This window comes from Pteropus alecto, unplaced genomic scaffold (genome assembly GCF_000325575.1).
Source record: "Pteropus alecto unplaced genomic scaffold, ASM32557v1 scaffold92, whole genome shotgun sequence".
Lineage (NCBI taxonomy): Eukaryota > Metazoa > Chordata > Mammalia > Chiroptera > Pteropodidae > Pteropus > Pteropus alecto.
This window is the reverse complement of record NW_006432447.1, coordinates 8,004,147-8,018,117: the sequence shown is the minus strand read 5'-3', so window position 1 is coordinate 8,018,117 and position 13,971 is coordinate 8,004,147. Positions and strand designations below refer to the sequence as shown.

At 38.3% G+C, this 13,971-nt stretch overlaps 1 protein-coding gene across 4 annotated transcripts in view; it reads left to right on the top strand.

Moving 5' to 3' along the window:
• DNAJC13 (DnaJ heat shock protein family (Hsp40) member C13) overlaps nucleotides 1-1,963 on the top strand; it is a 104,237-nt gene extending 102,274 nt beyond the window's left edge. For 3 of the 4 annotated variants that reach the window (XM_015585797.2, XM_006907245.3, XM_025043572.1), the window contains one exon: nucleotides 1,091-1,954. In XM_015585797.2, coding sequence (XP_015441283.1) covers nucleotides 1,091-1,197 — 107 coding nt within the window. In that variant the 3' untranslated portion in view covers nucleotides 1,198-1,954. Of the gene's footprint in view, nucleotides 1-1,090 lie in introns of all 4 variants that reach the window. The other variant, XM_025043571.1, reaches the window with a different exon arrangement.
• The last annotated feature ends 12,008 nt before the right edge of the window (nucleotides 1,964-13,971 follow it).

The window sequence follows — 13,971 nt, the reverse complement described above, 5'->3', positions numbered from 1 at the left end:
TGATTGCACTTCCTCACAACTTCCCTTGCTGCTTATATTTCTTTTTTCCCCTCAGGTGTCTCTCCTTCCCTTCTAACTGGCAGCAGCCCCCTTCACCTCAGGAGCGGGCTTTAGATCCGCTCTGCCAGGCAGCTTGCTAACTTCTGTGTAGCTCTCTGAAGCAGGTAGAGAACCATTTTGCTAAATGCATGCTGCTTCCACTGCCTTTTTAGTCCTAACCCTTCAATGTTCCTTAGCTGTTTGCCTTGTTTCCTACGACTTCAGTTAAAAGTATTGATCACTATGCAGTATTATGATGTAGTGTCTCCTGCAAGTACTCTGTATAGTTTGTGCAGTGATTCTGAGATGTAATTAAATGTCTCTGTAATATTTAAGATAAACTAGAGTGGCTAAAGCCATTGTATGCTCATAGGACACATCTTGACAAATGCTGGCATATAAGCATTTTCATGCAATAGAGACTTTCAGAATCGAAAAAGACGTATAAAACTAAAATATAGAGACCTGTCCTGTAGCATTCTTGTTTTGACCTATGACATGTCCAGAGCCTTACTTTTTTTCTGAGACCTTGGTGTAGCAACTCTTGTTCATTTGGTATTACTTGTTAAAATAGCATATTTTTTTTGCACCAAATGAAAATAGGTTAATTTGATGGATAGAAGTGTTTTCGTTGGGAATTTCAGCAGGTATGACTTTTGGATGGGCTGACCGAGTATAGAGTGTCTTTCTTCTGTTCCCATTTTTTTTTTTTTTTTTAATTTGACATAACTATCCTTTCATGCCCAGGATTTTTTGAAAGATTGAACTTCTAGATGTGAGAAGGGAAATTTTTTCCATATATCCACAGTAGTGTTACTGTCCAGCATAAATATTGAAATCATTTTTAACTTTGTCATATGGTAAAGGCAAACCATGAAAATGGTGCTCTATAGGTGTTTGTTAAGATTTGCTTGTACAATTTAGATAATTTAATAGATTGTCAGTTTCTTATGACGGGGTACTTAATAAGGCTCTGACATTTTTATAAAGGTCAGTGTTTTCACATGACTCTGCTTTCTAGAAGGTGCGTGTTTTCCTTTCTCTCTTGCAGGACCTGGAGTTGCTGGCTACCTTACCACAGGGACATCCTCGTCAGTCATGTCTAATCTGCCGCCTCCTGTAGACCATGAGGCAGGCGACGTTGGCTATCAGACTTGAAACATTTGTGAGAGACAATAAATGCTGAAAGGCCAGTCAGTGCCCAGTCCACATTCCTCCAGCTGATACGTTGAAGCAAACTCTTACTGCCTTTCTCCTGATTTCATGACAGTGTTATTCCTTTTTCTATAAATATATTTTTGTTTAGGAAAAAAGTCACCGACTCTAATTATATCACGTTACAAGAAAGCACTCTGTGGATCAACCTAAGTGGGTACACAAGAATTTTTTTTCTTGAAGTATGTAAGCACATTTTGTTCCTTTATATCTGTTTACAAGACTGTGAATCAAAAAGATAAAACTTCCTTCCTAGTTTTTATAATGTTTTTTCGAATTAGCGTGACTGTGAGGTTGAACTACAGTCTACAGAAACTGGGCTAAGTCATTTGTCCCTGGAAAAGGGTATTTCCCTCTACCGCATCGAGCCCCTGGCTGTCTTCTTCCCACCATCCAACACCATTAGGTTTTGTCTTTTCCTGCATTTGTTCACTGGTATCCTTCTCCTCAATCATTAACCTTCTGAGAGCTCACAGTACAAATCAGTATGTGTAACTGGCTTTACCAAATTGAATGGGAAAGGAGCTTGTGCAAAAAAATTTAAAAATGGATGTCAAGATGTTATGTTAAGAGATTAGTGTAATTGTGAAATGTTCTATACATTATCAAATATATAAAGCTTTCTATATTGAATGTACATTATACAGATCATTCATACGTGTACATAAAATTTTAAAAATAAAGGGAATTGACTGCTTTGTTAATGAGATACATTTGTTTTAGTTTAATTTTTTTCTCTTTGAAGACTCATATCTTATTTCTAAGACAGATTTATTAGTGGTAGTAAACATAGGTTTTACCTCATGTTCACAGCTCTTCATACAGTCAGCCACACTGACTTATCTAGTTGTTTCTAACTCCCTTCGTGAATATTTTGGCCACTTCTAAATTTCCAGAAACAGATAGCATCTCATTTATTTTCCATGCCACATTCAGGAATGGGTCAGGCTGTTAATAATGTATGTGACATTTATTCCAGTATTTTTAAGGGGAGAGAGATTTAAAAAGAGGATATTTCAAATGACAAAAATCTCAGCACATAGGTCTTCTAGTGTGATCACAAACTACAAGAAAACATATAAGAACCATATTAAAACTTAAAGAATGAAGAAATACCCAAACATCCCAAGTTGCTTTTGAAAGCAAGAACCAAGTTGATGTGTAGGAAGAGCTAGAATGGAGACTTATTCCTATCATAAATTGCTAATTCAGAATTTTCCATCAGATTTATCAAGATGATGGAGTAATATACCCATGTAAGTATTTTAATACATAACTAAGATTTTAGTTTTTAGACAATACTTTGTCATAAAAATATGTTCACTAGAAGAGATTATAACAGCTAACTTGGGAGTTGGCGTTTGAGAAAGCATAAATTAATGTCGCAATATATTTTCTTTAAATACTAAGAGAACATAAGTATTGTGAATATTTGTCATATTTAAAGGCCCATTTAAATTAATCTACAATCATTAATGTATGAATACCAATAGCTAATCTTTATTGGACATTTACTGTGTGCCAAGCATCATATAAAGTGTCATACATGCATAACCTCATTTAATCCTCAGAGCAAACCTATGGACTTGCTAATAATATAATTCTATCTTCCAGATAAAGACACTAGGCTCACAGAGGCACAGCAACTTACTAAAAGTCATATAATTAGTAACAGTAAGAAATCAAAACTACTTTTACTTGACACCAAACTCTGTGTTCTGAGCCACTATCCTAAGATAACAGTGATCTCAAGCAGGAATATGTAATTGGGAAAACTGAGTTTTTTGTTTTTAAATATTTTTTACTGTAAGCAAAAACAGATACAGAAAATGTCATTGAATGAGTTAGTTTAATGAGTGAGTGTACGGCGAATCACTCTTAAAACTACTACCTAGGTCAAGAACTTTGCCACCCTCTCCAGAAGCCTCTCCGTGTACCCCCATCAAAATCACATCCTCTCCCTCCAAAAGGGACCACTTGTCTGGCACTTCCTTGTGTTCCTTCAGAATTTATCACTCTAATGTACATCCCTAGACACTAGAGTTTGGTCTTGCTTTTCTTCTTTTTTAAATATGTCTTTGAGCCCTTTAATCTTTTAGCTTCTCCTCCATTCCTTTTTTTCCCCTTACAACTTGTCTTTTGAAGATCCCAAAGCCATTTGACTTGGTGGTGTTCCATAATCTGAAAGCTGCTGATCACAGTGCAGCTTGTTTTTCTGTCCTCTCGGTCCAGAGGCTTGGTCAGACTCAGATTCCAACCTTTTGGCAAGACTAGAGGGATGCTAGGTTCTTCTGTTTTCTTTTGGGAGATGCATCACATCTGTTGTCCTGTGATATTAATAACAGGAGAGGCTCAGTGTGTCTAGCTCCATTCATACATTGGAAGTCACAAAATGCTGCTGTTCTTATGCCCTTTCCCTTATTAACTGGAATACTTCTAAATGTGCCACAGGGTAACAAATAGATAAATGATTCCCTTTGTTTCCCAGTGGCATTTTTCATATGGGAAAGACAATATAAAGGCTTAATTCATTCTCTTACGAGTTTACAAGATTGTGAATTTGCTTTTTGTCATCCTCTGAAGGTGACCAGTTTGCTTTATTGTTTTATTAGCACCATTACTGTAGTTTTTTTAGTATCATAAATTTAAACATATTTGATGTGCTTCAGTCGTTAGCAATTACAGTTGATCCTTGAACAATATGAATTTGAACTGTGTAGGTCCACCAATATATGATTTTTTAAAAAAATAAATTGGAGAATTTTTTGAATATTGACAATTTGAAAAAATTTGGAGACAAACCACGTGGCCTATAAATATTGAAAAAATTAAGAAAGATATGTCATGAATACATAAAATATATGAAGCTGTTTATTATTTACTACCATAAAATAGACACAAATCTATTATAAAAAGCTAAAATTTATCAAAACTTACATAAACATACATGGTGCCACTTGCAGTCTAGAGAAATGTAAACATGTAAAGATGCAGTATTAAATCATAACTCCACAAAGTTAACTGTAGTACATACTGTACTACTATAATTTCTTAGCCACCTATTACTGCGGTGAATTCATGTGGCAAGTATCCACTTAAAATGCCATGTGATGCTGATCTTCTCCGCGTGGGCAGTTGTGTCTCCAGTAAATTCTACAGCACAGTAAAAAGTGATCTCTTGCGATTCTTGCGTATTTTTCATCACATTCAGTGCAATACTCTAAATTTTGAGTAACACCGTGGCACACATACGAAGTGCCATTTGTGATGCTGGAATTCTCCTAAAGAAGCAGAAAAAGGTCATGACATTACAAGAAAAGTTGAATTGCTTGATACGTGCTCAAGCAATAGATTGAGGTATGCAGCTTTGGTTGCCTCATTTCAAAGTAAATGAATCCAGTGTAAGGACCATTATAAAAAAAAAAAGAAATTTGTAAAGCTGTCCACTGCAACTATTCCAGCAGGCACAAAATCTATCTGTAAAATACCTTTTTATCTTGTATTGAAAATGCAGCTTTTATGTAAGTGCAGTTTTGCTATCAGAAAGGATTACCTATAGACCCTAATATGATTAGAGAAAAATTCAAGTCATTATATGACAACTTAAAAAGAAGGTGAAAGATCTAAAGCTGGAGAATTTAATGTCAGCAAAGGATGGTTTGATAATTTTAGAAAGCGTTTATGCTTAAAAAATGTCAACTGCAGAAGCAGCTCTGTCAACCAAGAGGCAGCAGACAAGGTCCCAGCTACTATTAGGAAAATCACTGAGGATTCCTTGATATTGGACAATGCCGCTGGCCGCCCAGAACCCCATGAATTAAACACCGAAGATGCTGGAGTGGTCTGTGCACCACCAAACACACTGTTTCTAATTCAGCCCCTAGACAGGGAGTTATAAGGACATTTAAGGCTCATTAAACAGGGTACTCTATGAAAAGGTCTGTCATGTTGTGGAAGAGAAGCCCAATAGGGAGGATATCGTGAAAGTCTAGAAGGATCACACCATTGAAGATGCCATCATTGTTACAGAAAAAGCCATCTGTAACACCACCATTGAAAGCCATCAAGCCCAAAACAATAAATTCTTGCTGGAGGAAACTGTCCAGATATTGTGCATGACTTCATGGGATTTACAACAGAGCCAGTCAAGGAAATCATGAAAGAGACTGGATATGGCAAAAAGCGAGGTGGGGGAAAGGTTTCAAGATGTGGATCTTAGAGAAATTCAAGAGCTAATACACACCACAGTAGAGGAATTAACAGAAGACAACTTGATGGAGATGAGTGCTTCTGAACCAGTGCCTGGCAATGAGGAAGAAGACATTGAAGAAGCAGTGCCAGAAGAAAAATTGACATTTGACAGTCTGGCAGAAGGGTTCCGATTATTCAAGACTGCTTTTGACTTCTTTTACCAAATGAACCCTTCTATGATACAGGCACTGAAAACTAAAGCAAACCGTGGAAGAAGGATTGATACAGTATAGAAACATTTTTAGAGACATGAAAATGCAAAAATGTTAGAAATGATCATGTATTTCCGTAATGTTATACCAAGACTCTGTCTCTACCACTTTCTCTTCCACCTCCGCCACCCATGAGACAGCAAGACCAACCTCCCCTCCTCCTCCTCCTCAACCTACTGAACATGAAGACTATGAGGATGAAGACCTTCATGATAATCCACTTCCACTTAATGAATAGTAAATAATCATAATGCCATACAGTTAATAAAGTTACTGTTTAAACTTTATGTATGTGAGTGTCTTCATGTGAATATCTAATAACTATGGCAAGAAATGTATGAGACGTTTTCGTGTCATCATTATCATTGCCTAAGTAATGTGTGCAAGACCTGTATGGAAGTGGACAGCCTATCCTTACACAGGCATAAGGTGAGTGATACTTCATATAAAATTAATAATGTGTTTTCTTATTGTTTTATAACTTTGCTTTCAAAGAATTATATATTACCATATAGTATGCCTCTCTCTAATGGGAGAAACTGCATATCAGCCTATCATCACAGGTGTTTTTTAAAAAAAAAAAGTAACAATGTTCCCAATACTGTTATGGATATGACTGTAATACTGTGTCATAAAAATTTTATGCTTCATTCATGTGTAGGCTATACTACCATAAAGCAATGATTCATTTTGTAAATAGACTGTAAACTTATGGTATTGATACAGCACCATACTGTAACTGTATTTTTTAATTATAATTTTCCTAACATTTTCTTTTCTCTAGCTTTATTGCACAAATACAGTATAACGTGTTAACTATGTTATCGGTAAGGCTTCTGTTCAACAGTAGGCTATTAGTAAAGTTTTTGGAGAGTCAAACAGTGTACTCAGATATTTTACTGTGTGAGGAGTTAGTTCCCCTAACCCCTGTGTTGTTCAAGGGTCAACAGTATCTTTATTGAAGTTAAAAATGTTCTATATTTGGCCAATGGAAGCTTCTTCAATCTAGTTCCTGAATCTTATTTGTTTCTTTTTTTTTTAAAAAAAAAAATTGTTTAACGTTGGTAAAATATACATAACATAAAATTTACCATCTAAACCATTTTAAGTGTACAGTTTGGTGATTAAGTACATTCATAATGTTGTGCAACCGTTACCAACATCCATCTCCAGAACTGTTTTCATCTTGTAAAAACTGAAACTCTATACCCATTAAACAATAACCCCCTTATCTTCCTTTCCTCAGCTCCTGGCAGCCACCATTCTACTTTCTGGCTCTATGATTTTGACCACTCCTAGTATCTCATATAAGTAGAAACATGCAGTATTTATTATCATCGTGTGACTGGCTTATTTTCACTTAGCATGTTTTCAAGTTTCATTCATATAGCATATATCAGAATTTCCTGCCTTTTTAAGGCTAAATAATATTCTATTGTATAAATATACCACATTTTCTTTATCCATTTATCCATCAGTAGACCTTTAGGTGGTTTCCATGTTTTGACTACTATGAATAATGCTGCTATGAACAACGTGATTTAAAAATGGGCCAAGGACTTGAATAGACATTTCTCCAAAGAAGGTAAACAGATTATCAATAAGCACATGAAAAGATGCTCAACCACTAATTATTAGGGAAATGCAAATCAAAACTACATTGAGATTCCACCTGACACCCATTAGGATGGCTACTATCAAAAACAAAACAAAACAAAATTAATGTTGATGAGGTTGTGGAGAAATTAGAACCTTTGTGAACTATTGGTGGCAATATAAAATGGTATAGCTGCTGTGGAAAACAGGACGGTGGTTCTTCATGAAAATGAAAAATAGAATTAGCATATGATACACTTCTGGATATATACCTAAAAGGATCGAAAGCAGGGTCTCAAAGAGATATTTGAAAGATGAGTTACTTTGTAGGGGGTGGAGGCGGGGAGACTTTATCTGAGATTTATGTATGGGGCGATTTGCCTCATATAGAACTGAGAGACAACCCGAGAATGGTGACGGGAAAGTAAATACAGGACCCCTAGAGGGGTGGGATTGTCTGGTATGATTGGTGCGTAAGAGTCCAGGGAGAGACAACACAGCCTGAGACCCAGTGAGGGGCCAGTTTAGCAATGTCCTGAGTGCCAGTGGAGACATCGGTATCCAGGCCTAATTGTGATTCTGAAATGAGATCTGTGTGTGATCAGTTTGGTATGCTGTGAAGGAGAGTGATCAGAAGTAGCAAAAATCAAAGACAGTGGTAACACACAGCTCATTTAAGGAGCAGCACAGAGGACAAACACTGGAAACGGGCAAGAGACCACTGCTGGGTCATCTGTAAGCCTGCGGATTGTCACTAGATAGTACAAGGATCCCTTTTAGTGCAGAAATTCTGTGATTTTTCTCTCGATGCTTAAATTGTCCATTATGTGATGAAAATTCTCTCTATAAGCTTTTCTTAGGATTTTGGGAAGAGCAGTTTGAAAAAATATTTCAGATAAAATTCGGTCTGGCAGTATGTTGACTAGGATTTAATCACCTGCCTGAGTTTTTAGGAATGCTCGGCCTCCCGTAGGAGATAAGCACTTTTCTTTTGGTGGTCAGAGGGGATATGAGCAAGGAATGCCAAGATTCTTGGGGGCGTATTGCCTTATCTATAAAATAAGGTTGATAATTTTTAACTCATGTTTCATAGGGCTACTGTGAGAATTAAATATGGCCGTGAAAGGACTTTGGGCACTCTGAGGATAACCATAGTGATAATAATGGTAAACTGCCACAATCAGCAATGACCAACAGCAATTTTTCTCATCTTTATTCTTGGGATCAGGAATAGGCCTACATAAAGTGGTTTGTAATTTTTTAATGACTTTCGAAAATAATCATGTGGTATAATGCCTAACTAAAAAGTAAGTATCTTGGCTCCAAAATCAGATGTCATAACCTTTAGGCAGCAAGACCATCTGTTTTCTACACAATAAAACATCTTTTCCCTTGAGCTGCCTCCTGTTGACCAGCAGATGAATTGCAAGAGGCAAAACCCAGAGGATGACTCAGATCAGCTTCCAAATTGAGAAGGATGCCTGACAACAGTTGAATGAACAGTTATGACCCAAAACTAAAACAGAGTGTTGACACAGTCAAACCAGTCTTGTAAAATTTCACGTTTTGTAGAATTTCAAAGTTTGAAGTTAGTCGTAGAAAAAGCTAGAGAATACAGAATTCCTTGCGAAGCCAGTTTCTACCAGGGCTGAGGACAACAGCAATCAGCCTCCAGCTTCCATTCACAAATGAAGAGACCATGGCTAAAACCTTGGCCTGCAGATGTCTGGCAGGTAGATGCATGGAGACAGAGGTCACCCGTGCCTGTTAGGGCCAGGTCCTGCTTGGCTCCACTGGGGCCTCCTAAGGGATGCCAAATGCTCCCATGTTCAAGAGAATAGGAAATCGGAATTTGTCTGTGAAGTCAGATTTTAAATACAGGCAAGCCATTCAAAATTTTTTAAACCAAGAGGTCCATACAAAAAGTACCTGTGGATTAGATTTGCTGCCTCAGGGAGAAAAAAAATATGAAGTTTAGTCTCCTCGAAATAAAATAGAAATTAGTGCTTACAAGGAATTAAATGAATATGTTTTCTATCTAATGAATTAACTGTTGAATCAGTTGTAAGTTTAAATGACAACTTTTGTAGTATGGATAATTTCACCATCAGGTGCACTCATGCTGCTTTTATGAGGAAAGGGAGGAGGGCAGGACTTCAGAAAAGCTTGTCATTATGGACTGAATATTTGTGCTTCTCTCCACCCCTCCCTTTAGTTCATATATTGAAGCCCTAACACCCAATGTACTTAGAGAAGGGGCCTTTGGCCTTCGGGCTAGATGAGGTCATGAGGGTGGGGCCTTCATGATGGGATCAGTGCCTTCATAAGAAGAGATGGTAAAGCTGGCTCTCTCTTCTGTGTGCATACAAGATGGCAGCTGCCTACAAGCCAAGAAGAGCGGCCTCAGAATGAAACCTCTCTTGCCAGAACCTTGATCTCCGACATCCCAGCTTCTAGAACTGTGAGAAATAAGTTTCCATTGTTTTAAGCCACCTGGTCTATGGTATTTTGTTAATGGCAGCCTGAGCCGACTAATATGCTAGAGCTGCCTGGAGGACCAGTAGCAGAAGGGAGAGGAGAGTTTGCTCTTAGATTAGCAGGACAAGGGCTGATGGGAACCAGAGCCATTTGACTATTGATTGGGTTTGGTATAAATTCAGGTCAAGCTCCTTCAGGAACAACTGGTAGTATGTCCTGAAGCTAGGGAGGCAAACCTCCAAGCCTGGTCTATAGCACGTGCCAAAACTTGGAATGAGCACTGGGTTAGAAGTAAGTAACTGGCCGGCTTCCGGCTCCTGTATGTTCCTTATTTTGTTGGTCTTAAGTGTAAAATTTTGAGTATCCAGGTTATACTCAAACTGTTCTTGAATGTCCAAGGACCTAGGTATGGATGCTAAATAGTCCATCCTCATTCATATCGACCCCAAGTGGTTATGTGGATTTTGAGTCGAATTCTGTGTCTCACTCATGGTCTTGTGTCACCCAGTCTTGTTTAAACAGGAGCAAGAGAGAGGGAGCTGCTGGTCCTAAAGTCAGCGTGGGCCCTGGAGTTGGGGCCATCCAGGCTGCAGTTCTGGCTCTCTATGTGTGACCTCTTATCGTTAAATATGTTTAATGCCTCTTTCATGGTGGAGTTGGGGCCATCCAGGCTGCAGTTCTGGCTCTCTATGTGTGACCTCTTATCGTTAAATATGTTTAATGCCTCTTATCGTTAAATATGTTTAATGCCCATTATCAGATCAGAGATAATGGGTGTAAACACCTAATACAGTGCCAGCCTCCTAAACAGTGAGGTGGAGTCGGGAAGACACACTGCCTTGGCAGGCAGAATCTGCCCTACTTAGATTTCTGACCTTGGCATTGATTTCCTCCATAAAATGCCTGGGTTAGGGTGGTCAGGAACTATTTCACTGTTAAGAATCTGGTGAGATAATGTAAGCGATCTATAAAAAGGTACAAAAGCTCATATGTTAAAAATATTAGAGAACTCAGTCCCACTCTAACCCCAGTTAAAACCCCAGAGCTAGATCATTTCTAAGAATTAAGATATTGTTTCCCACAAGTAATTGGGCTTGTTGTGAAACAGACCGTCTCCTCCGTTGTAGTAGAGACATCCAGGAACTGAACCTATTCATCAAAGCTTTCCTATTGCCAGTTTTTACTACATATGTTGTTTAATATGTTACTTAGCATTTAGAGCCAAGAACTTCCCGTCAGGATTATTGACCAGCCACTAACTTCTAAATTCAGGGCTGGGTTACTGTGGGCTGCAGGGTGAATACAGAAAGTAGGGTGGCCAGTTTTAAAAGCTTGTTTTTTCATCATGCTTACTTAAAAAAAAGATGTGTACATTTTCATCATTTTTGTAAAGCCCCAGTTGAGGCAAATAAATTTGTAAGAGAAGAGAAAAGCCCCAGAACTGTTCATGAAAGTCTCAGTTATATATATAAATACGAATTAATGTTTATGGTTACATTTTTTAACATTGAAAAGGTATATGGTTTATATCACAAGGTTCTGTGGTTACTGTGTGTAAAGAATTTTCAGTTGTTCTCTAATGACAGTGTACATAAAATCTAATGTCTGTAAGGAACATTTGCCTCATTTCCTGGGCCCTGCCAAGTAGTGTCTGTGAACAGGAAATGAGGAAGCCCATGCCCTCAACCTCTTTATTTTAGGGAAAAGTTTATGCAGATGTGGTTTGAATTAAAGAAGGAGTGAGTCATTTGTCTTCAAAAGAAAGGCCATATGGAAGTAATTCTACAAATATTTAGTTGTACATAAATTCAGTCAAGTTGCTTCAACTAGAACTTAAGCTCAAACCCCATTCTCACAGTTTAATAATTTATAGGACTGTTCAAAACAGCCCTTTGTATACATCTATCTGGTTTCCTAGCATTCCAAGAGAGGAAATGGAGCAAATTTCCTGGCTTGAGATATGAGCTGGCAAGAGTATATGCGCCTCTTGAGAGCAGAAAACGTGATCAGTTGCTCCAGAGCTGGATGAAATACCACACCCTTCATGTGACCAAGACTTTCCTGAAACAGCTTAGCTTAAAGTCAGACGTTAGCTTGAAAACTAACTAGTGTATATCCCCAGGCAGGAGAGTGGGAGGCTTGAAAAAAGCCAAAACAGAAAGAAGGGAGGGGACGATTTGGAGAAAACGGACAATGAAGGAAGAAGAAAACATTGGAAAAGAAAGCTATCACTGATGCCCTCAGAGAAAAACACTGCATCCACAAAACAACAGGATGCACTCTAAAAAATATCTTTTCGGAGAATGAAAACTAAGTCATAAATTTTTTTAAAAAATGAAGAACAATGGGAGACATTGAGATAAAGATGAAAGAAAAATTTCCTGAAGCAGCGTAAAAAGATAGAGATGGAAAAACAAGAGATAAAAGGTAAATGAGAGGCCCAGTCTGGGAGGCCCATTATCCAGAAAGCCTAGATCCAGGAATATACTAGTTTTGAAAAGACGTCACAGACTGAATGTTTGTGTTTGAGTGCTCCCCCGCCCCCAATTCATATGTGGACATCCTAACCCCCCAGATGATAGTATTAGGAAGTGGGGCCTTTGGAGGTGATTAAGTCGTGAGGGTGGAGCCCTCATGAATGGGACTAGTGCTCATATAAACGTGGCCCCAGAGACCCAGAGAGCTCTCTCAAGCTCCTTCTGCCACGTGTGAGTCCAGTGAGAAAGCAGCACTTAAAAACCTGAAACAGGGCCCTAGACAGAGACTGAATCTGCTGGTGCCTCAATCTTCAACTTCAGCTTCCAGAACTTTGAAAAATTAATGTCTGTTGTTTAAGCCACCCAGTTTAGGGAATTTTGTTATAGCAGCCCAAGCTGACTAAATAAGTGGAGGACAAAGTGAAAATTTCAAAAACCTTCCCAAAAAGGAAGAGTATGCCACTGAAATGCCCAGCCCAGTGGATGAAAATAAATCCTTACAAATGCACAACACTGAAATTTTACAACACGGAAACAAGAAGTTCCTACAAGCTTCCAGGCTGTGGAGGAGAAGGGGGGAACATTTCTTAGGAAGGAACAAGAATCAGAGTAGCACTGGACTTCCCAGCACTGAAAAGTAGAACACAAGGGGGTAATGCCTTCAAAAGTCTAAGGAAAAATGGTTTCCCAGCCCCGGATTCTAGATCCAGCCAAACTACCAATTGAGTGAGGAGACAAAATTGACGTTTTCGAACACACAAGGTCTGATTTATGTCCCATGAATGTTTTGTAAGAAATTCCTGAAGAATGTTCTCCACTAAAGCAGGGTAAGCAAGCAAGAAAGGTGGGATTCTCCAAATAGTGGCGAAAAGAGATCCTACATTAAGACGACAGTTTGCCGCTGACTTAGAGCACAGCCAAACCAGAATGAAGCAGATCAGAGGCTGTGGGAGCAAATTCTTCAAGAAGATGAAATTGATAGTCAACCTATCTGTTCAAATTTGCTGACAGGAAGGACACTGATGTACCCGAGGGAAGGGTTTAAGAGTCAGACAGCAAAATCGTCAGTACATACGACATGCGTCAGTACATACGACACACGACATAGAGTTCTAAGTGCTACTTACATAATTATATGCCAATGTGATTATATTGGGAGCATGAAAAAACAGGATGTGTGCAAGAGAGGTGGGGGAAAGATGAAAGACAGCTGAATCTTCTAAATTAAGGACTCAGTAAATAATGGCTAAAACAAAAAAGTCAATAAGAAGCAATGTAACACAATATATCTACTTATGAATAGTAGCATTACCAAGGTCAGATTTCTCGGACGTGATCATTATATTGTGGATAAATGGCATGGTGTCTGCAACTCTCAAATAGAACGCATGCAACAAATGTGAATCTAAATAAGGGTATGCAGGTGTGCATCATACTCTTCACATAACTTCCCTGAAGCTTTGAAATTTTTTAAAAATAAAAGCTGGGAGATGAGCAGTAGTGCACTGGCATTACTTAGACGTAGATAGCCATGTTTATTAAAACTGCAAGTGTTTGCCCGTAGGAATGGGAAATTAGCATATTGGAAGGGTGGGGGAGAGGAACCACTGATGTTTTTCATAACCGATTTTGAACAGTGATTTCACTGTCGAACTCTGACATGAACATCTTTGATTAAAAATAAAAACCAAGGATGAGAGAAG